This window comes from Berghia stephanieae, chromosome 13 (genome assembly GCF_034508935.2).
Source record: "Berghia stephanieae isolate SIO BIC M18660-M18661 chromosome 13, UCSD_Bste_1.3, whole genome shotgun sequence".
In the NCBI taxonomy this organism is placed as follows: domain Eukaryota; kingdom Metazoa; phylum Mollusca; class Gastropoda; order Nudibranchia; family Aeolidiidae; genus Berghia; species Berghia stephanieae.
This window is the reverse complement of record NC_088372.1, coordinates 18,272,135-18,293,812: the sequence shown is the minus strand read 5'-3', so window position 1 is coordinate 18,293,812 and position 21,678 is coordinate 18,272,135. Positions and strand designations below refer to the sequence as shown.

The 21,678-nt window shown below is 33.9% G+C and overlaps 1 protein-coding gene across 22 annotated transcripts in view; it reads right to left on the bottom strand.

Annotated features, from left to right (window-relative positions):
* The window catches only part of LOC144958715 (uncharacterized), a 138,497-nt gene that overhangs the window by 21,815 nt on the left and 95,004 nt on the right, over nt 1-21,678 (bottom strand). For 15 of the 22 annotated variants that reach the window (XM_078890865.1, XM_078890880.1, XM_078890887.1 and 12 more), the window contains 7 exons: nt 15,084-15,183; nt 12,926-13,138; nt 12,434-12,558; nt 9,761-9,949; nt 8,540-8,716; nt 7,323-7,413; nt 4,513-4,590 (listed from right to left, as the gene is read on the bottom strand). In XM_078890865.1, the coding sequence (XP_078746991.1) occupies nt 4,513-4,590; nt 7,323-7,413; nt 8,540-8,716; nt 9,761-9,949; nt 12,434-12,558; nt 12,926-13,138; nt 15,084-15,183 (973 nt within the window). Of the gene's footprint in view, nt 1-4,512; nt 4,591-7,322; nt 7,414-8,539; nt 8,717-9,760; nt 9,950-12,433; nt 12,559-12,925; nt 13,139-15,083; nt 15,184-21,186; nt 21,208-21,678 lie in introns of all 22 variants that reach the window. The other 7 variants (XM_078890876.1, XM_078890872.1, XM_078890873.1 and 4 more) reach the window with 2 other exon arrangements.

Here is a 21,678-nt window from a genome sequence, read left to right as displayed (position 1 = left end):
TGATGATGATGATGATGATGATGATGATGATGTATGATGATGATGATGATGATGATGATGATGATGATGATGTATGATGATGATGATGATGATGATGATGATGATGATGATGATGATGATGGTGGTGGTGGTGATGGTCGTGGTGGTGGTTATATAAATGCTTTTAGTATTTAAAACTTTGTTAGACATGTAAAACTAATCAACTCTTGATATAATTTGGTTTACATTCATTCATACAATGAGGTACAACTGTAACACAAAAATGAATATCGACAATAGCGTCATAGCATTACAGTAATAGAAATACACCAATGGGGAAAGCAATTTTAATAATACACATTGGTCGTAAAATAGAAAAAAAAGAACTTTATCCCAAAGACAAGTTAAATACATATATAATAGGTTGAAACTGTCATGGACTAAGGGTTGCAACTGAGTAATATATTAAATGGTACAATTAACTTGGTTACGTCCCTTACATTGATATAATAACTAAACCAAAAACTGTTACTGTTAGAACTGTATTCTTGTTACAGAACACATTTTACGTAACGAAGAAATAAACATGTTGCTTTGAGTTCCATACTAAACCTTCAGCTCGTTAATCTTTTAATCAAAACATTACAGAAACTGGGACAAAAATGATGAATATTATACATAACAGAAAACAAAACTTCTTCAATATTTTATTATGGCATTGATTCTAGGGGGTTCCAATATCTCAGTTTGTCGAACACTCGCTTCTCAAGCAAAGGAACCAAAATCGTTCCGGGGGCAGTCGAGATTTTTTCTGACCCCCCCCCCCGGCGCGCATCCTGTCCACCCAGCAGTGATTGAGTGGCTGGTTCTGTTAACTCTGGCGGAAAGCAATTTGCGATAGACTAGCGTCCTATCCAAAGGATAACAAGCAATTGTTATTGTCCTTTTCACGGTATAGAAACAGGGATATAAACTCCGTCTTCATAGGTGGCGCATTGTTCTGAAGGACTTTTTTCATCGTTACTTGGTGTCTTAGGGTTTAAGCTATTGGTCATACGCCCTGTTATACTCTTTGAAGAAGTCTTATTGTTACGAATTTTGATAAATTGGGGATCGTTTTATTCAATCCATATTATACGAATGAAAAGATTTCTAACTAGAAACTTCTTTTTAAAAAAGTGTTTCGTAGCTGTACTGCAGTAAAACCAACAATAATTAGTGTCATGTAATTACATTTCTTCTTCTTCTTCTTCTTCTTCTTCTTCTTCTTTCAGCATATCTCGCATTTTGCAGGGTTGCCATAATGAAAGCCACATCTCCATGGAATGAAATGTAAATGGCATTAACAAATGATCGTACATTATTCTCGGTCAAAATGACACCATTACAATGTTCTATACCACACATTCATAACAATGAAGAAAACGAAAACGGAATCAATTTAAATTCCACTTATCTAGTGATAATTAATGATAATTGGGCATGGGGAAATTGGAAACGTCAACATCATTTTGTCTTCCTGAATTAAAGTGAATCTTCTATTCATGTTATTATTCGTAGTTACTTATTCTTCATGGTTCAAGCAGCATCATTAGCATTTTCACACATTCAAGAACACATTTTAAAAATATGTTAAGGGTTAAAATAAACAAACGTGTCACGTATCTTTTCACAGCACGCATTTAAATTATCAATCCAGATGGAAGTGGCATTTAAACCTGAGTTAAAAGGATTCAAAATAATATTTTTCAACAACAAACATTGCATATCAGTGATAAGGAATAAATTATGACCGACGTTCTATTGTACAATCTTTTAAATTGTCATTCCAATGCTATAGAATTTGTATTATCAAATTTGAAGTTTCAAATATAATGTGTCTTTGGAGATTTTTTTCTTATTGTTTTTGTTCTGTTTCGTTTTAACTATTACACTTGCAGATACAATGAACCAGAGTTGTTTTTTTTTTTTTTTTTTACATAACTTCGTGAAGACCAAACTGTTATAACGACCGAATAGCAGATTCTTCTATTTAATTTGGTTCCAAATTTAATTTATTTTGGCACAAGAATCACGGCGAAAAAAAACTATATAAAATCATCATTCTGCGTTTCCTTTTTGTTATCTATTTTGGAGTTATGTCCCTTGTTGTTATTCCTCCGGAAAAGATTGAATGGAGTAGAAAGAATCAAGATGGCGCTTGCCGGTTGATTTGATAGAAGAGCTTTAGTATTTTGTGTTTTGCAACCCCTTTGAATATTTTAGATAATTCCGATATTTTGAAGAATGAGAAAATAAACAGGGAAGAAATGCCAGAAAGTCTGAAACGTTTTGAAATGATAATATGTTAAAAATTTAACCTGGTCAAATCCTTATGCCGCTTCCTTATGGATTGATAATATGGATTACGGTCACACATTATCCATTGATATGTAACACTCATCAGAAATAGCATACAATACATGTTATGTGAAGAGTTTGCTTTCAAAGACAGACACCAGGATTTACATACAATTGAAATTTTAAATAGTGCTATCGTGATTGATTTTTTTTTCTTTAAAAAAAACCAAAACAAGTTGTCAAAGTTTTAAATTTTCTTTTAAAAAATAGAACTTTTATATAGCGCAACATCCAAGCGCTTTACAAAGGGTCCTTGACCATCAGGAACACGTAATGTGTAGAACGAGACATGACGCCTGTTAGGCGATATTACAATTGTTCAGACAGAGACGACGCTGTTGACGGCCAGGTACTCATTTTACACCTGAGTACAGTGAGAGAATTTGAGTAAAGAGTCTTATCCAAGGACTCAACTATGCGCCGAGTGAGGCTTTAACCCAGGACCTTCCGATCCGAAAGCGAGTTTCATACCATTAGACCACATTTTATTTTTCAAGGCATTTGAAGAGTAGGTGGGGAAAAAAAAAAAAAGAAAAACACGGACGTCCACTTTTGTTGGAATTTTTGTAATTGCCTCCTTTGAGTGATGCCAGGGGTCCGAGCTTTCCCTCTATAAATAGAAAAGCGGAAAAACCACAAACATAACTCTTCAATGGCGGAGGGAAAATTTGGACCCCTGAATCACTCAAGGCGGGCGGGGCAGGTCACAGAGGTTTCGAAATGTGGACGGACATCTACTGTTTTTTTTCGGCCTGTACTCTTCATATTTTTTACATCTCAAAATCTAGGCGCCTGTCTCCGTTTGAAAACAATACTTTCCTATATAGATAGTTCGAGGATGACGTCACTCGGGTCTTTGTTATTGTTTTTTGCCATCCGCGTTTATGAGTAATGCTCACTGAACTCTATTAACCCGACTATAGACGTTCATGGATACACACAGTTTTGTGTGTTGGTCCGTTATACTTCCGGATGGCAATGTCATGAGCTTCTTAGCCAAGCGCATACTATCTATAGCACAAATGCAAAGGATTGTTCAAACGATTTGTCATAAACTTAACATTATACACAATAATTCTTATCTTATCTTATTTCATAAAAAAGCTAACTAGGATAACATATCATTTCAATGCTTTATACATGACATGATATTGGAACAATCTAAATAAATTTGATTGTCACAAACATTAATCATATAATATATCCGTATCTATACGAATTCAACTCTTTGTTAATCAATTTCTTAAACTGATCAACAGAACCTGCGGTTTTTGTTTTTGTTTTATTTTTTTTTATTTTTTTGGTTTCAAATTTAATGTCATTTCAACTGTTAACTATACGATTAACCAAAAAAAATATTGGCTAAATTCAGTTTCATATCTTGAAATATAGATTTTGAATATATCGTGTCGTGTAAAAATAACAGGACAAAGTAGCAAGAATAGGCATTATTTAAATGTGGGTTATAAATAATATATGGGAAATCATTATAATTCTTAAAAAGTAACACTGATAGAAAATAACAGTTATTAATGAACACAAGATATACTCATGGTCGTCACATCCAGATATTCAGCACTTTAGTAATCTGGATTTTTTAACTATCCGGGCCATAGCCAACTTGATTAATGCCGTGGAGCCAAAATTAATTGTGGGCCTTCTTAATATGAATACGTTTCATACGCTTTGAACAGAAGCACGTTAAATATACTTAACACTGCACGGTGTTAACGTACAATCCATTGCATTACTGTGTCAAAATATTGTGATTAGTGCTCACAAATAGGAAAGGCCACACACGGGGTTGGCTAATACTGAATGCAGTTATGATTCGGGCACATGGGCCTTTTAAATCTTTTTAAATTTTGATTTTTGGTCCCCATTTAGTACAATGTAACCCTTTAAAGGTGAAACTGGATTTATTTCACATCTTAACTGTCTTCAACAAAGTAGCAGAAAAAGTGATGCGATGCCTCTCGGACATCACTTGAAGCCCGAGTTGCATCAAAATATATTTTATTTACTCAATGATTTCTTCCCCTCTTTATTTATTCGATTTTAAAATAAAATGTTTGCAAAAGTAGTAACGACACGCCGTGTTAAATGAAACCGTCACACAGTAATAATCTATACCCTTTTCTGATTCCGGTTTAGGGGGTGGGTCCACCGGCCCGTACAATCTCTCGTTCTCTCCCTTGTCGTCTACCTTCCCTATAACGAGTAAGTCACATCCAACAAATAAATAATGATACATTCAACGTTTAAAAATAAAAGTAAAAAAGATGAATCGTGGGCTGAGGATAAACTCGTCTCATTAAAAGAGGAAGATGGCAATGGTTGGGGCATTAAAAGGAGAAGATGGCAATGGTTGGGGGCATGTCTGTCTCGCAGACCCGATGAAACACTGATAAGAAAGGCTCTGCGATGGACACTCCAAGGAAAGAGGAAGCGAGGCCGCCCCAAAGAAGACTTGGAGACGTACCATAGAGAGGGACCTGAAACAGAGAGGTCTGTCCCTCGAAATGGCCCCAAGAATAGCTGCTGCAGGACCGGGTGGAGATCCGTTGCATTGCCTCAAGTGCCAGCAGGCCCGGAGAGGATTGAGTGAGTGAGTGTTTGAGTGAGGATAAACTGCTTCTACTTTTACATTTTTCAAAATGAGAGAAATAGATGTAAGGTTTTATATTTTTCTTAGTATCTGCATATAAACTTCAGCCATTCTAGTAAACGGTTGAGGTAATTTGCCCCCCAATATGAACAATTTTATCTTGGATGATGCCCTTTAAAATCTGATTGTAATGCATGTAATATCTCAAATTATTCCTGAACCACAAAAAAAAAATATTTGTTGAATTATTATACATAACTCACAAAGTGTATGACAGTGTAATATATGCATAATATGCCACCTTACACCTCATAACGGGTGTTATGTTTTAAACAGAACTATAACCTAACAATAATTCGTGGGCTGACAATTAATTGGTCCATCTCCGCTTTTCAAAAAGTTTGAGATATTCAATGCATAAACAATAAACAGATTTTAAATAAAGGGCATCATCTGATAAAAAAAATTCAAATCGGGAAATTTTACCTCAAAAATTATGTACAGAAGAGTCGTTGAAATTTATATAGAGTTATTAACAAAAATAAATAAATTGTACAACATTGATTTCTTGAAGAAATATATTATTTTCATATTTATCAAAAATTAGTATTAGCTCTCATTTGTAGTTAAAAACAAATGCTGAGAATTATTCTCCATTTTAAAATAAAATTTTAAATTGTTAATCTATATAGGCCTTCTTGGACTTATTTGCAAGTCTGATAACCAATATTGTTATGGGCTAGTTGTTGTGTTATGGGAGTACTAGCAAACCAACACAAAGTATACTCCATTACAACGATGATAAATCAAACCCATATTTGTGTTTTAGTTATGAGACCTGCAAATATGTGCACGTTGATATAGGACAAATAGTCAGCTTTAGAAAAAAGAAAAACATAACAAAACAAAAACACTGAGGTAGTCGATCAAAATAAATGGTCATCAAAAATATTACGATCCACTCACTGAAATCATAAAATCATAGTCAATTAAAACTAAAAGCTACACTTTAAGAATAGAGACGAACTAAAGGGACAAAAAAAATATGTTTTTTAAAATTCATGTAATTATTATAGAAATGTATGACACAGAACAATGTAAAATAAATAAATAAAAAAGCACATTTATAAAATACAACAAATAAAAATAAATTAAAAAATCCAAAACACCCCCCCCCAAATAAAAAGCAAAGAAGCAACAAAAAAAACCCAACAACACACAATTCAAAAAAAAACAAAAAAAAAACAACAGAAAAAAAGAAACACTAGATAGAACTACTGAATACAATATAGAAAATGATACTAAATATTGAAGTGTCGTGTAATATGCAATATGTGATACTGGGTGTCCTGTACGTATGTGTGTAATATCTGAATTCTTTAGATAACCTGTGTGTTGAATAATTTTTAAAAAGGCATATATTTGTAAACAAAAATAATGTCAAACAACAACAATAGACAATTCGTAAAAAAAAAAAAAAAAGACCGGCATGACAAATACAGTTGTAAAATGTCAAATGAAACAAATATTATCAAGTTCTACTTGAAATTTTGGCAGACATTGGGAATCATGAATCTCCATCCAATTCTCCTTGATCGTGAAATGAAACCAGTGAAAAGAATGAAGGGTACAGGGGAAACACCACAGATGTCCACTTTTCTAAACCTCTGAGACTTCCCTTCTTGAGTGATATCAGGGGGGACCTATAAAGGTTCCCTCTATAATTAAAACAGCGGAAAAACTACAACCATAATTAGGCTGTGCTCTTGAAAAACATATATTTAGAAATTTGGCCAGAAAACTCGTCCTTCAAATATCGATCGATTTAAATTACCCTCGTCTTAGCAAAAACTTTCAAACTTCACGAATTCTCAGGTTTGAAAGTTTTGCTAAGACGAGGGTCATTTAAGTCGATCGATATGTGAAGGACGAGTTTTCTGGCCAAATTTCTAAAATATGTGTTTTTTCACAGCACGGCAGAACCATTCCGCTGATTTTTTTTTTTTTGATGGAAAGAAGGTTTGTACCCCTGACATCACTGGGGGAGTGGGAGGGAGAGGGGAGGGGGTGGGGGGTGGGGGGGAGTCGCAGAGGGTTCGAACACAGGACATCTGTGGTTGTTTTCCCCCTATAATGTACTCTTCAGATGTTGACAAAATGAATCATCTTCATCATCATCATCATCCATCGTGGCTTGTTCTCTTGAACACGTTGCCGGTCAGCTGTTGTCTCCACGAATCACGATCCTCTGCGGTACGCATGAAATCTGTGTTGCTTTTTAAGTCACATTTGGTCATTCTTAGGTGATTTATTATATTTAGATAAGTCATCTTACCGACAACAAAAGGCTCGTCTTTCTCCTTCTTCTTGGAATCCTTGGATGCCACACTCTTCTGGGGCACACCGGTCTTGCCAGACTTGACGCTCTGGAAAACGGACAATGACACGATGTGCATGTTAATAATTGTAACGAATTGAGAAGGAAATGAATATGTTTATGTTGTGTATCTGCACGCGTGGACGAAAGAAAGGAAGAGAGAGAGAGAGAGAGAGAGAGAGAAAGAAAGAGAGAGAGAGAGAGAGAGAGAGAGAGAGAGAGAGAGAGAGAGAGAGAGAGAATAAGTAGGAGTGAAATATCTGTTCAATGCTATAGTTATCATATAACGTTATAACAAGTGTAACTAAATGACAAATTGCCATATTTATGGACAATAAAAATCTATTATTATTATTATTATTATTATTATTATTATTATTATTATTATTATTATTATTATTATTATTATTATCATTATTATTATTATTAATAATATTATTATTATTATTATTATTATTATTATTATTATTATTATTATTATTATTATTATTATTATTATTATTATTATTATTAACCCTCGCCTTATCACCTGCAGCAAAATCGTCACATCTATTACGACACAATATACATTTTAAAAATTCAGATTTATTTTGTACATCACAAATACTTTGAAGAATGATCTTTGTTTAATCAATAAGAGCATAAAGTTGTTTTGTAGAGAGCTTGTCTGAGTTTTAAAAAAATCAATTTTTCTGCTGGGTAATCCTGCAATTTTGGGAAAATACAGAAAATGATTGGTAAGGAGAGAGTTTTAAAAAATAGTTAAAAATTGAGAGCTCTTACATAACACAATGCCCACTTATGTGCTCAAATCACTTTACAATTAGTCCCAAGCCAACAGAAAAAAATTTAATGTAGGGCAAGACATGATGCCTGTGATGCTCTATTATAATTTTATCCGACAGTATCCCTGCCAGGTACTCATCTTACACCAGAGTGCAGTGAGTTTAATTAAAATGTCTTTTCCAAGGACTCAACTTTGCACGGCACAGAGCGGGACTTGAACCAGGGGACTACCAGTCCAAAGGCGAGTGTCATATCACAATATTATAAAACCCTATATTTAGACATATAGCACTCATAAAATGGCTGTCTAAAAAAACAATAACAAAGAGCTGTGTGACGTCAATTTCTTTTCATCTATAATTCGAGTTGAAAGACAACTCTTATCTAACCTGCAAATCCTCAGCTTTCTTTTCATCCAGACCATCAGGAAGGGTTGGCGATGCCTTCTGGGCCTCATCCGTCTCCTTGCTAGGTGGCGTCTCAGCTTTAGACGCCACGTCTTCCGCAATGCTGGGTGTGGTCTTTCCAGATGTCGTACTTTTGGTCAATGGTGGCGACGACTCAGACTGGAAAGAAAAGGGTAGAATAATGCAAATTGTTAACATCTCCTAAAACTAAACTTAACCCTCTCCTTACCACCTATAATAATAATAATAATAATAATAATAATAATAATAATAATAATAATAATAATAATAATACACATTTATATAGAGCTCATTCTCGTGTAAAACACAAGCTCTGGGCACTTTACAATATAAATATCAATTTTAAGTGAAAAAAAATAAAATAATAATAATAATTCATAGCCAAATCAAGGATTCATAGAGTCAATAAAAACAAATCCAGTAAAAATGTGTCTTGAGATTCTTTTTAAAGGTAGGTAAAGACTTGCACTCCCTCAGACCACGTGGTAGTCCATTCCAAATCTTGGGGCCGAAACAAGCAAACGATCTATCACCAAATTTTGTTCTTGATCTTTTTTCCGAAATTTTCGTTTGGTCATTACATGATCTTAAAGTGTAATTTTCAAATTTACACATGACCACGTGATCTGTGAGATATGCCGGTGCTATACCAGTCAAACACTTATAAACAAGACACGCTGCTTTGTAATATGTGCGCTTTTCAATGGGCCTATTGTAAAATCGTCACATTTGTTACGATGCAACCGTCACTTTTCTTATCCAGATTTCATTTCTTTTTGCGATAGAGTTATAAAAACTTGACATTCTGTAATAGAGTTCATATTGTCGAACAATATTATGTGTAGAATGTGTTTGCTGCTTTTCTGTTTGAGTAAGAAATGTCTGTTTTTGTGTTGGGTGGGAGTGAAGTTTTGGGGAAAATTCTGAAAATGGCTGGTAAGGAGAGGGTTAAATACTTTTGCGATAGGTCTCTTATGAAATTCGGACCCACGATTTGGAATGATCTCCCTCAATCTGTGAGATTTTCGAGCTCAATAGACATTTTAAAAAAAACCTGAAAAAATATTATCTTTTCAGAAAATATTCATTCATGAGTCAGATTTACTCCCTTTATCTTTATTATCTCCATTTTATTCAGTCATTCAGTCATTCAGGCACCTCTAGTTATTCCTTATCAATTACCTTTCCTTCGGCTTTCCTAACAGCTGCCATGAAGTCATCGTCGGCTGGCGACTTCTCGTCTTTCCCACTTTCCACTTTGCCCTCCAGCTCAGCCATCATGCCTTCCATCTCCCTCAGGTCCGCCATGGTGCCGCCAGCGATGGAGCCCGCTTTGGAGCCAGGCTTGGAACCAGCTTTGGACCTGCCCCTCTGAAAATAAACAACAAGAATTTGGGAAAATACAGAAAATGATCGGGAAGGAGAGTATTAAAAGAAAATAGTTAAATAGTGAGAGCTGTTACATAACACAAAGCTCATTTATGTGCTCAAATCACTTTACAATTAGTCCCAAGCCAACAGAAAAAAATGAATTTCCTTGGAATCTGTTTCACTTCCGAGATAACACCGTACAGAAAGAATGCGATCAAAGCAAATTATTTTTTAAAATTGAGCTTTAAATTGAGCTTTTGTATAGCGCAATATCCACTAAACATGCTCAAAGCGCTTTACAAGGGGTCTCTGACCAACAGCAACACGTAACATGTAGAACGAGACATAACGCCTGTTAGCTGATATTAGCATTTTTTTCTTCCGACAGGGACAACGCTGTTAACGGCCAGGTACTCATTTTACACCTGAGTACGGCGAGAAATGTGAGTAACGAGCCTTTTTCAAGGACTCAACTACGCGAAGAACGAGTACGAACCAGGACCTTCCGATCCGAAAGCGAGTGTCATACCAGCCGCATCTTTCAATGTTTTCCAAATAGGGAAGTAAAGTGTAATGTGAAAAAAACTGGTTCCTATTTCATTGGAAGTGTAAAACGACTCTTTTGGAGGACTGGATACTTACGTTGTGTAATTAATTTTCTGGTGTCATAATAGTGATGATAGCTTATTTTCTAGTCTAAATAAATGCTGGTCCTCAATAAAGATCATCCATCCTCGCTCTTTTACGGCCCATAATCCTAAATGTTTGCCTATAACATCCTGCTATTGAAATAGTTATGCCAGCTTTATACAACATATACATTACGCGTGCTCGGAAGGACTGGTTACATACACACTTCAAAGGATTTAGGAACCAAGAGAGTGGAGGGTTTGATGTCACGACTTGTATTCCCTATTGCAAGAATGTAGTAATTGTAAATGGGCATCGTAGTCGGATTAAAAAAAAATATGACTTTTGCGCTACGATATCATAAGACATCGTCGCCTAGGCATTCCACGAAGGAATATAGATAATTCATCAAACAAGATGTCTGGTGTCAACAGGAATCACCCATGTTGTCCAAGTGAGCAAATTGGGGGTTAATAATCTTGCTCAAGGAAAAAACGGAAGAGTCTGAAGCGGGGCTCGAACCCGGGTCATCCGGATCACAGTGCAATGCTCGGCCACTTCGGCCCCCGGAGTCGGATAAAGTAAATATAATAATATAATAATAAATATGGCTGCGCAGTCTCTATGGACGCTTGCCACTCACTTCGAGTTTGTCAGTCTGTTTCTATTATCTAGTTAATAATCTGTCTCCATAAATCTCTTTTTAGTGCAAGAGTTCTTAGCTTCAGAATGTCATCATGTGTGTTAAGGTGCTGAGGCAGTTGGATGTTTCCTTGTGTAGTTGAAATCAGTTCTTCGGTTGTTGTTTCTAAATGTATTTGATATCATTTTTTGAGATCTTGATTCAATGTTGTTGGAAGTGAAGTTGGTGTACGCCTTCTGTGTTTTGGCTCCTTGTTTGAAGTAATCATCCATTGAGGTTTGTGCTGGAATTTTTTCATCTCGCTGGAGCACGAGTCCGAACAGTTTCCAGCTTTGTTTCTTTATACGCGTACTGACTGGTTGTTAATAGCAGCTGTGGAATGTTTTAACTCTCTCCTTACCAGCAATTTTTAGAAGTTCCCCAGAAAATTCACTCCCACCCAACACTAAAAATAGACTTTTCTTATTCAAACAAAAAAAGTAACAAGTGCATTCTATCCAGAATGTTGTTCAGCAAAATGAGCTCTACAACACAGTGTTTAATATTTATAGCTGTAATCCAAGCATTTTTTTACATTTTGTGATGTACAAGAGACATCAGAATGAGAAAACTGTAGGTTGCCTCGTATTGTTGTTTGTTGCTTTAGGTCTCTTCCAACGCAATTGAGGTTATATGAGAGACCGCTGAAACAAAAAACAAGCAATCTAACAAAAATAGTACAAATGTAAATCAAAATCATAACCGAAAGATATCATAAGCTGAATTATAAATAACCAAGAACAAACAGGCAGAAGATTTACAGAAAAAAAATATTCCCTGTACAATCACAAACTAAAGAAGCAGGATAGGCTAGTAAAGAGAAGAAGAAACGACATCACTATCGGATCGTATACCCATGCGAACATCATAGGTATATGATTCAAGGGTGATGCTCCCATCCAACCACCCGCTGGTTGCCTCGTAACGAATGTGACGATTTTCCTATGGTTGGTAAGGAGAGGGTTAAAAATATTGAACAAAATTAACATAAACCTTTTAAAAAAAAGAACGAAATAAGAAACAAATCATTTTTGGGGTCAAATATTTTCTTTAGCCAATGAGTGAAGAAGGGATTTGAGCCCGAAACGTTAATTGTTACGTATTTTGTTTTGTATTATTTTAGTTATTATATACACTTTTATTCTAATACCAGTCTCGGATGTTCGTTTTACCTTCTCGCCCTTTTCAGATCCAACATCGGTGCCCTGGTATGAAATTCTGTCCACCTCCACGTCGTCTATATTGGACACTCGGTCAGCTGGGATGGACACTTGTCTTCTAATGCTACCAGTTTCCTCTGGGCAATGATAAATATACAATATAAAGACATCTTGTTCCATTCGGTCAGTCGGTTATGAGTTTCAATATTTTTTTTGTGCGACTGGTTCTGCTAACATCGGTGAAAAAATGATGCCATGCCCCGGAATCAAAGCTATAATTATAAATAAATAGATAAATCAATGAACGAAGAAGCAAACAAATTTATAAATGAACGAACAAGCAAAGAATAAATGAGACAGAATAAAGTTCTGAAGTAAAGTTCTTTATACATAGGATGTTTTCCAACGTAAAATCTAATTTTTGCATTTTAAATTTCAAGCACAACCATATGGGCCACCATTATTTCATGACACAATATTACAATTCACTTTAATCGCACCCACCTGTTCCTGGTGCTATGTATATGTGTCCTTCTTGCACAGCATTAATATCATTGATGTCCACCCTGGATTGTATCCTTGTGCGACCTTCAGCGTCGCTAACAATTTCTATTTGATCAGGAGTAAGCTTTTGACTCGCAAGGGCATCCAACAATTGTGGACTGATTTCTGCATCGTCAGAAATGGTCTCCGGGTCAAGGCCGGCTGCTTTAGCCACTGATAGAGTTAATAAAAAAATAATGGAAAACATGATACGGGTAAACAAAAAAAGAAGGTTTAACATCCAACAAAATCAGCCTGCCTCCCCAGTTAACAAAGGGTATCAAGCAATTACTATAGTTGGTTTCATGGTATAGAAATTGAGATAAAACTCTGGCTCTATGGACCTTGTGTTTCTGAAGAATTACCTTTTTTAGATTGGTTAATAACAGCATACTAGAAGAGCTGGAAGTCATGCCAGAACTACTAAAAATCATCAAAAGGAGAAAACGTGCGCACATATGCCGAAACCCAGGCACTCTAATGAAAGATGTGGTACAGGAAAAATGGAGGGCAAAGGAAGAAGAGAAAGACCTAGGCTTAGTTTTATACAAAATATCATAGAATAGACAGACATGAATGGAAGAGAGTTGTACGATACACTCAACAGACGAGAGGAAAGGGAAGACATTTATTGTCATCGCAGAGTGCGGGCAGCCAACGTCAATGAGGACGACCCTGGATAGTAATTAGTAAGATTAGTTAAACACAGAAGTAGATCCAAGAGCACCATAACATTGTAACTAGTCTAGACTTGGTCCCATTCCATTAAAAAAACCCCAACAACTTAAAGCCATTATAAAATGCGGCTATGTGGTCCAGTGGTCTGACACTCGCTTTCGGACCGGAGGGTCCTGGGTTCGAGCCTCGCTCGGCGCATAGTTGAGCCCTTGGAAAAGACTCTTTACTCACTTTCTCTCACTGTACTCAGGTGTAAAATGAGTAACTGGCCGGTAACAGCGTTGTCTCTGTCCGAAAAAAAAGTGTAATATCGCCTAACAGGCGCCATGTCCCGTCCTACATGTTAAGTGTTGCTGTTGGCCAGGGACCAGTTGTAAAGCGCCTTCAGCACGTTTAGTGGATTTTGCGCTATATAAATGCTCTAAATGCTCTATTATATAAAAAAAACAAACAAATAATTTATCGGGAGAGAACAGATATCAAGGTAATGCACCAAATGAAGAATCTACCGGCTCTGGGGCGTCCAACCGTAGCCATCGTTAACATATAGCCTGACACAAGAACCCTCCAGGACTGGCAGTTTGACGTCATTTTTAGATTTGTGTAGCATCCAGTGAGTTGTCGTTAGTAGAGCTCAAGGAGACAATCTATTTCATTGGTTGAACTATTGAATACAACTCACCATTTGTTTTATTTTGGGGCAAAGGACTGGCGTTTGGACGTCATTTTTTGGTCAGTGTCAGGCTAAAACTTTACGATGGCTACGGTCCAACACTCCAGTCATTGCTCTCTAAAGAATGTCACCAACTACCCACCTCCACTTTGATTATTGGTTTACGTAGATACATGGAAAGGGATTATTGCACACGGAACTAAAGCAATATAAGTTTTTGATACCTTCAACATGTCCGCCACTACCACCATCATCATCACAATCATCATCATCATCATCATTATTATCATCATCATAATCATCATCATCATCATCATCATCATCATCATCATCATCATCATCATCATCATCATCATCATCATCATCATCATCATCATCATCAACATCATCAACATTATCATCATCATCAACATCATCATCATCATCATCATCATCATCATCATCATCATCATCACCAATCACCACCATCATCAGAATCAACCCATCTTTCTTACAGTTGTAGGCTCATCATTGATATCATTATCAACATTATCTTATCACAATCAGACTCGCTATAGATAGTTCAAAGATGACGTCACTCAGGTCTTTGTTATTGTTTTTTGCCATCAGCGTTTATGAGTAATGCTCACTGAACTGTATTAACCTGACTATAAACGTTCATGGATACACACAGTTTTGTGTGTTGGTCCGTTATACTTCTGGACGGCAATATTATGAGCTTCTTAGCCAAGCGCATACTATCTATACAAATGTCTTAATCTCATTTACCAGCCGTTGTGAGAGATTTCTTGATCAATGCTCTGTATTCAGCTGCCGATGGTACAGCACTGCTAGCTCGTCGGTTTCTCATTATTTCTTCAATCGCATCCTTAAATAAATGAGAGAACAGAAAGCACACAGTAAATGACCATACTTTATTTGAGAAGAAAACAAATAAAAACTTATGACAAGAAATTGATACCATTTCTTGAATTGAATATTCTGAGATGATTCAGGGACAGTAAAAATAGATATAGAGTAAAAGCTGATAACAATCTCGAAAATAAACAAAACAGTATCTGGAGCTTCTGGTAGTGAAATATCAAAAATAATACTTAAATACTGAAATGACATTCAAAGTTGTGTAAAACTGTCTGTGAATGATACAATGCAAGCTATATGAGAATCTGTACTTATAAACTACTGTATAAGGCATTTAAAGGATAATTCCTATTAAGCCTTTAGTAAGATAAGATAAGATAAGAAAAGATAAGATAAGAAACAATATTATATATTATATTTCTTGTAACAATAAAAAATTAGAATAACAAAGAGACATTTTGCGTATTCATTAAAAGTTTGAACCAAATAAACACACTATTAATTTTAATCAAACGAGGCTACTATACAAGGAACAAATCCAAATATAATGTTATGTTAAAAGATAAACGAGATGAAGTGATAAAATATGCAACAATAATTCTTGACGCAGGTCTTTTAATATTGATCCTATAAATCACTAGGCAGATGGAATCGACGTGCATTTATGTGCAGGTCTGATAACCCAACAAAATTATGGGCTTGATTTTACATTGATGTAATAGAGATGATTTAACAACGACGTGAGTCGAGTTTTTTTCTCTTTTTCATTACAACAACGAGACCGTAATAATTAAGGTAAAGAGACCTAGATCTATAAATAAAATAAAACACGTCAATTTTAGCCCGATTACAAAACAAAATGAGATATAACATCTCACTCTGTATTGTGCAAACAAATAAAAAAGAACAAAACTGATACAAATGTGAACATTTATCTACAATTAAAAGCTAAACACACACACACACACACACACACACACACACACACACACAAACACAAACAAACCCCGGAATGTTAGTAATAGTAATAGTAATAAATCTTTAGTGTTCACAAAATGGAAAGAAAATCTTTAGTGGTTTGCATCGCTCGAAAAAAATATAATAAACATTAATATAAATGTGTGGATCTTATAACTATATGATCTCATAACAAATTTACTTCACAATGCACACAGAAGTACGGAATACTTACAACCATCAAATACATGGGAACGAAGAAGAAGAAGAAGAAATACATTTCTAGGTTCAATATTAATATCAAGGGAGCTAGATTTACATGGAAATTTAAAACAAAAAAAAAACTATGTAAATAGATAAATAAATAAATAAATAAATAAATAAATAAATAAATAAATAAATAAATAAATAAATAAATATCTCGCGAGAAATTTTGTGCGCTAATCTATAGACTGCTCGACTATTTATTTAAGGAGCTTGAATCATTGTATTTGTATTAGTATTCTCACCTCGTATATTGCCTAAAATATTGTTTAAGCAGTTCACTGCAACATTAGGGCAAAGTGAAACGTTTCATAATAGGCGAGAATACTAATATAAATAAATAAATAAATATCCATATGAATAAATTAACAGATAAATAAATATATAAACAAATAAATAAAGTGGTTTGGAAAGAGAGAAGAAGTTTGGTGTTAATCTCAGAGTGGTGGGATCAGGATAAGGGTGGGTGAGCTTAAAATAAGAGGAAAGGTGGAGTGGGAAGGGGTTGGGGTGGACCATTGTGGATCGGAGATTATTTTGCGTATTGAAGCAGTGAGAGCTCTAAATATATAACAAATGCACAGTACATCAACGCAATACCTAATAATCTATATATAGCTATTTGCGGGAAGAAAAAAAACACACAAAAAAAAACCCCCAAAAAAACAACAAATACAGAACGGAATGATATAAATACTTATCTATGCAATGTATATCTCTCTAATCAAAAGTCAAATAACCAAATATGTGACCCTTCGCCTCAAAACGGTATTAAGTCGGGTTGGTAAAGATGTTGAAAACTGAATTTATAGCCAGAAATATCGAACTTGCGTTGAGTTTGTATGTTTTATTGAGGAGAATGGATACCATATTTTAGGGTGCTAATGCCAACAATTTATAGTTTTGACCACTTTAACATAAAATTCGGTTTTAAGCATTTGGTTCGTTCTGACATAATACTGTTTTGAGACGATGTGTCACATATGTACCTGCCTACTCGTGTTGCAAGGCGTGTAAATGAATGCTAAAACTATTTCACCGAGCTCGTATAAATAGACAAATACAATTTCTAAATAGATAGTTCTAGCGATTGCTCTTGTTCAATTCTAATCTTAAACATGTCGGTAGCATTGTAAAGATAATATTTGGAATTGAGCTTTTATATAGCGCAATAACCACTTAACTTGCTCAAAGGGTTTTAGAAGGGGTTCCTGGTCAACAGCAATACTTAACATGTAGGAAGAGGCATAACGCATGTTAGGCAATATTACAACTTTATTTTCGACAGAGACAACGCTGTTAACGGCCTGGTACTCATTTTACACCTGAGTACGGTGAGAGAATGTGAGTAAAGAAGGAACTCAACTATGCGCCGAGAGAGGCTCGAACCCAGGACCTTCCGATCCGAAAGCGAGTGTCATACCACAAGGCCATATAGCCGCACAATATATAAATACCATACTAGACTGAAATAATAGTTCACTGTCTATGATATTTATTTTCAGGACTAAATATAATATCCTTAGACCCTTTGTCTTATCCTTTTACGTCGTTATTGCTGTAAACTATCATGTTTTGTTGTTGTTAAATTGAATTCGTGGCACTTTTCCATCAATACTTGTTTTACTGTAATAATATGTTTTGTTTTAAATCACTGGAAAGCGCTCAGAAACTGTGACAACGAGGTGAATCTCTCTATAAATGCCATTTATAATAATAATAATAATAATAATAATAATAATAATAATAATAATAATAATAATAATAATAATAATAATAATAATAATAATTGTAATAATAATAATAATAATAATAATAATAATATATATAATAATAATAAATATTATTATTATTATTATTATTATTATTATTATTATTATTATTATTATTGTTATCATCATCATCATTATTATTATTATTATTATTATTATTATTATTATTATTATTATTATTATTATTGTTATCATTATTATTATTATCATTATTATTATTATTATTATTATTATTATTATTATTATTATTATTATTATTATTATTATTATTGTTATCATCATCATCATCATTATTATTATTATTATTATTGTTATCATTATTATTATTATTATTATTATTATTATTGTTATCATCATTATTATTATTATTATTATTGTTATCATTATTATTATTATCATTATTATTATTATTATTGTTATCATTATTATTATTATTATTATTATTATTATTATTATTATTGTTATCATTATTATTATTATTATTGTTATCATCATTATTATTATTATTATTATTATTAAAGATCGAAGTGGCCTAAGTTTTCAAATCTAAACTACTCTACAGAAACAGTCAATCGTGTTATTTCTAATGCTAATTTAGATCAGTTACCAACAACCGTATTGTCATTGTTATCTACTCGTTCTAAACCAGCATAGTTGTAAACTACTTATCATCCAAACTCTGATAAAAACACATTTTTTGAAGACTTTGTACAGAAAATTCGTCCTTATTCCTATCAGCAAGCGAATGTTTTACCACAATACATCATAGAGGCATAAAGTGGAAGGCAACGCAATGTCACTGAAATATGCGACCCTTCGCCTCAAAACGGTATTAAGTCGGGTTGGTTAAGATGTTGAAAACTGAATTTATAGCCAGAAACATCAGACTTGTGTTGAGTTTGTATGTTTTATTGAGGAGAATGGATACCATATTTTAGGGTGCTAATGCCAACAACTTATATTTTGACCACTTTAACATTAAATTCGGTTTTTAAGCATTTGGTTCGTTTCGACATAATACCGTTTTGAGACGATGGGTCACATATAATATTTATTTATTGACCCTAGCCAATCATGGCTTTCACACTTAAAATTAACATCTTCTTCTTAAAGTACCAAGTCTGTGCCAGACATCGGTGATCATGGTACCTACGCATGGCGTATGTACCTACGCCATTCATCTCTCTGATCTGATAACCTCAGAAAACTAATATTACTCTTCTCTTTCTTTGTCACCCAGTTGTTCATACTATTCAAATATGTTTTTCTTGGTCTACCTTTACTCTTTTTATCTTCTATTTTCCTGTGAGAGCAAGATGTTCAATACATTTATGTCGATTTAGGTGCCCTAAAAATTGCATTTGTCTTATTCTTATTGTACGAATTAATAACCTTTCAGTTTCAGCTTGCTCTGATACTTCTTCCTTAGTTTTCTTCTCTGTTCATTAAATTCTTAACATCCTTCTAAGAAACCACATTTCTGCGGCCTCCAGTTTCTAACATTAACATATTCAGATGAAATAACGAAAGACCATCTCGGTTACGTTGAGACTCTGCAATAAATACTCTTTTGAGAAAGGCAACGCCGTATTCCATGCATGACATAATCAGTCGGAAGGTGAACATTTTGGATTTACATTGTTTTTTTTTTTTTTTCATTTTCTGAAAGAATAATATACTCATCGGAACATTTTAATCTTTATTTTAAGTAAATCGGGTGATTTGTCATGAAGTTATGGTCAGATGTACCGGATAGATATCCAGCAACTTTTTCTCAAATTCAAATTCCATACCTTTTCAACTTGACTAGCTGTAAAAAATATTTAGAAATTAAATTAAGCTTTGATATTTCCCAAAGATGTACAAAAAGGGTTGATTTAATTATTTATGACAAAAAAAATCATTTTTGATAAAAATTGACATTCTAACTAAACTTGGCAAAATCTCAGTTCAAACCTTTTCACCATCCGACTGATTTTGTCATTCACTGTAACTTAATCCGGGCTTTCCTATCAATGATTATTTTTTTTTACTTACGCATTCTATTGATAGAGTTTCACATTGTCGGAATATCAAAAAGATTTCAATTAAAAAAACAAAACAAATAGAGATCTAATTTGAAATCAAAACTGTATTAATTATTTCTATGTCGACGTTGTCATTTTATTCACTGTAAAAATACCAATATTAGGCATCATATTGATAGAGTTTTACATTGTCGGAATACCAAAAATATTTCATTTTTTTATAAACAAATACAGGTCTAATTTGAAATAAAAACGGTATTAATTAACTATGTCTATGTTCAACGTTGTCATTATGATCACTGTAAACATAGCAATATCGAAACATTTATTACAAATGAAGTACCTAGTACTAAAAGTACTTATGTCACAAGAAGTTACCTTACAGAAAATGGAGGTTAAAGTTCGGATTCGCCAATGGAGAATATTCAAAAAATTAAAATTGTATTATTGAGATAAGGGATGAAGATTCTGTTTATCATGAAAATAATGTGTGATTTAGGGTGCTTATGCTTTAAGTTTGCCAGTGAAAAACGTTTTTTAAAAATCTTAAAACGTGACTTAAGTGACTCTTATACCTGGGCCTTCAAACACTAAAAGCACAATACTAAAATACTGTATCTAAAAACAGAACTTGTGTGGAAAAGGGGACTACAAAAAAGAAAAAAAGAGAAAAAAACCCATAAAACATGAATTTTAATTACATTTTAAAAATAAATTAGTCACTGTATTTCTTGATTAAAAAATAAATCGTAACTTTAAAAACAACAAGGCAGATAAAAATAACAGTTTGAGAGAAGAAATTTAATAACCAATAATTTTTCAGACAAATATTCGCTTATTTCTCAAGCCCCTTTTACACACACGTCAATCACATTATAATTACAATAATACAAACCAGCCCGCTATCAAATATAATGAACAAACTACACATTGATAATGTTATTATGACGTAATTCATACAATCTATTTTTAGATCAATAGCTAGACTACCTGCATGACTCTTATGGCTTCCTGTGATTGGTTAAGGGCAGCAAGTAAATAAATAAATAAATAAATATACAAACGAAATAAAAGAAAAAAACAAAACAAATGTGAGGTCAACATACAAAAGAGTATATAGATGAAAAATGATGTTAGTGATCAAAGATATAAATTATAATGTAACCATTTCAAATATAGAATAGATTATGACAGGTGATGTGAATAACAACGGTATAAAAAAAACCCCCAAAAAACGTTGAAAATATCAAAACATACAATAATATATCTAGTAAATCAGCTGTGTTAGAGGCAAGTAGATTGCGGAGGACGCAAAGAAAAAAAAACAATGTTTAACTCACTCAACCCTAACACCGACTATATCCGTAGTTTACCCGGGTTGCTTTTACCCCATGCCTATTTATTACATTTTATGGGACAAATTATAGGCGTAGTATCAAAGCTAATGTTTTTAGTTTATACATGTTAATGAATGGTATTTGA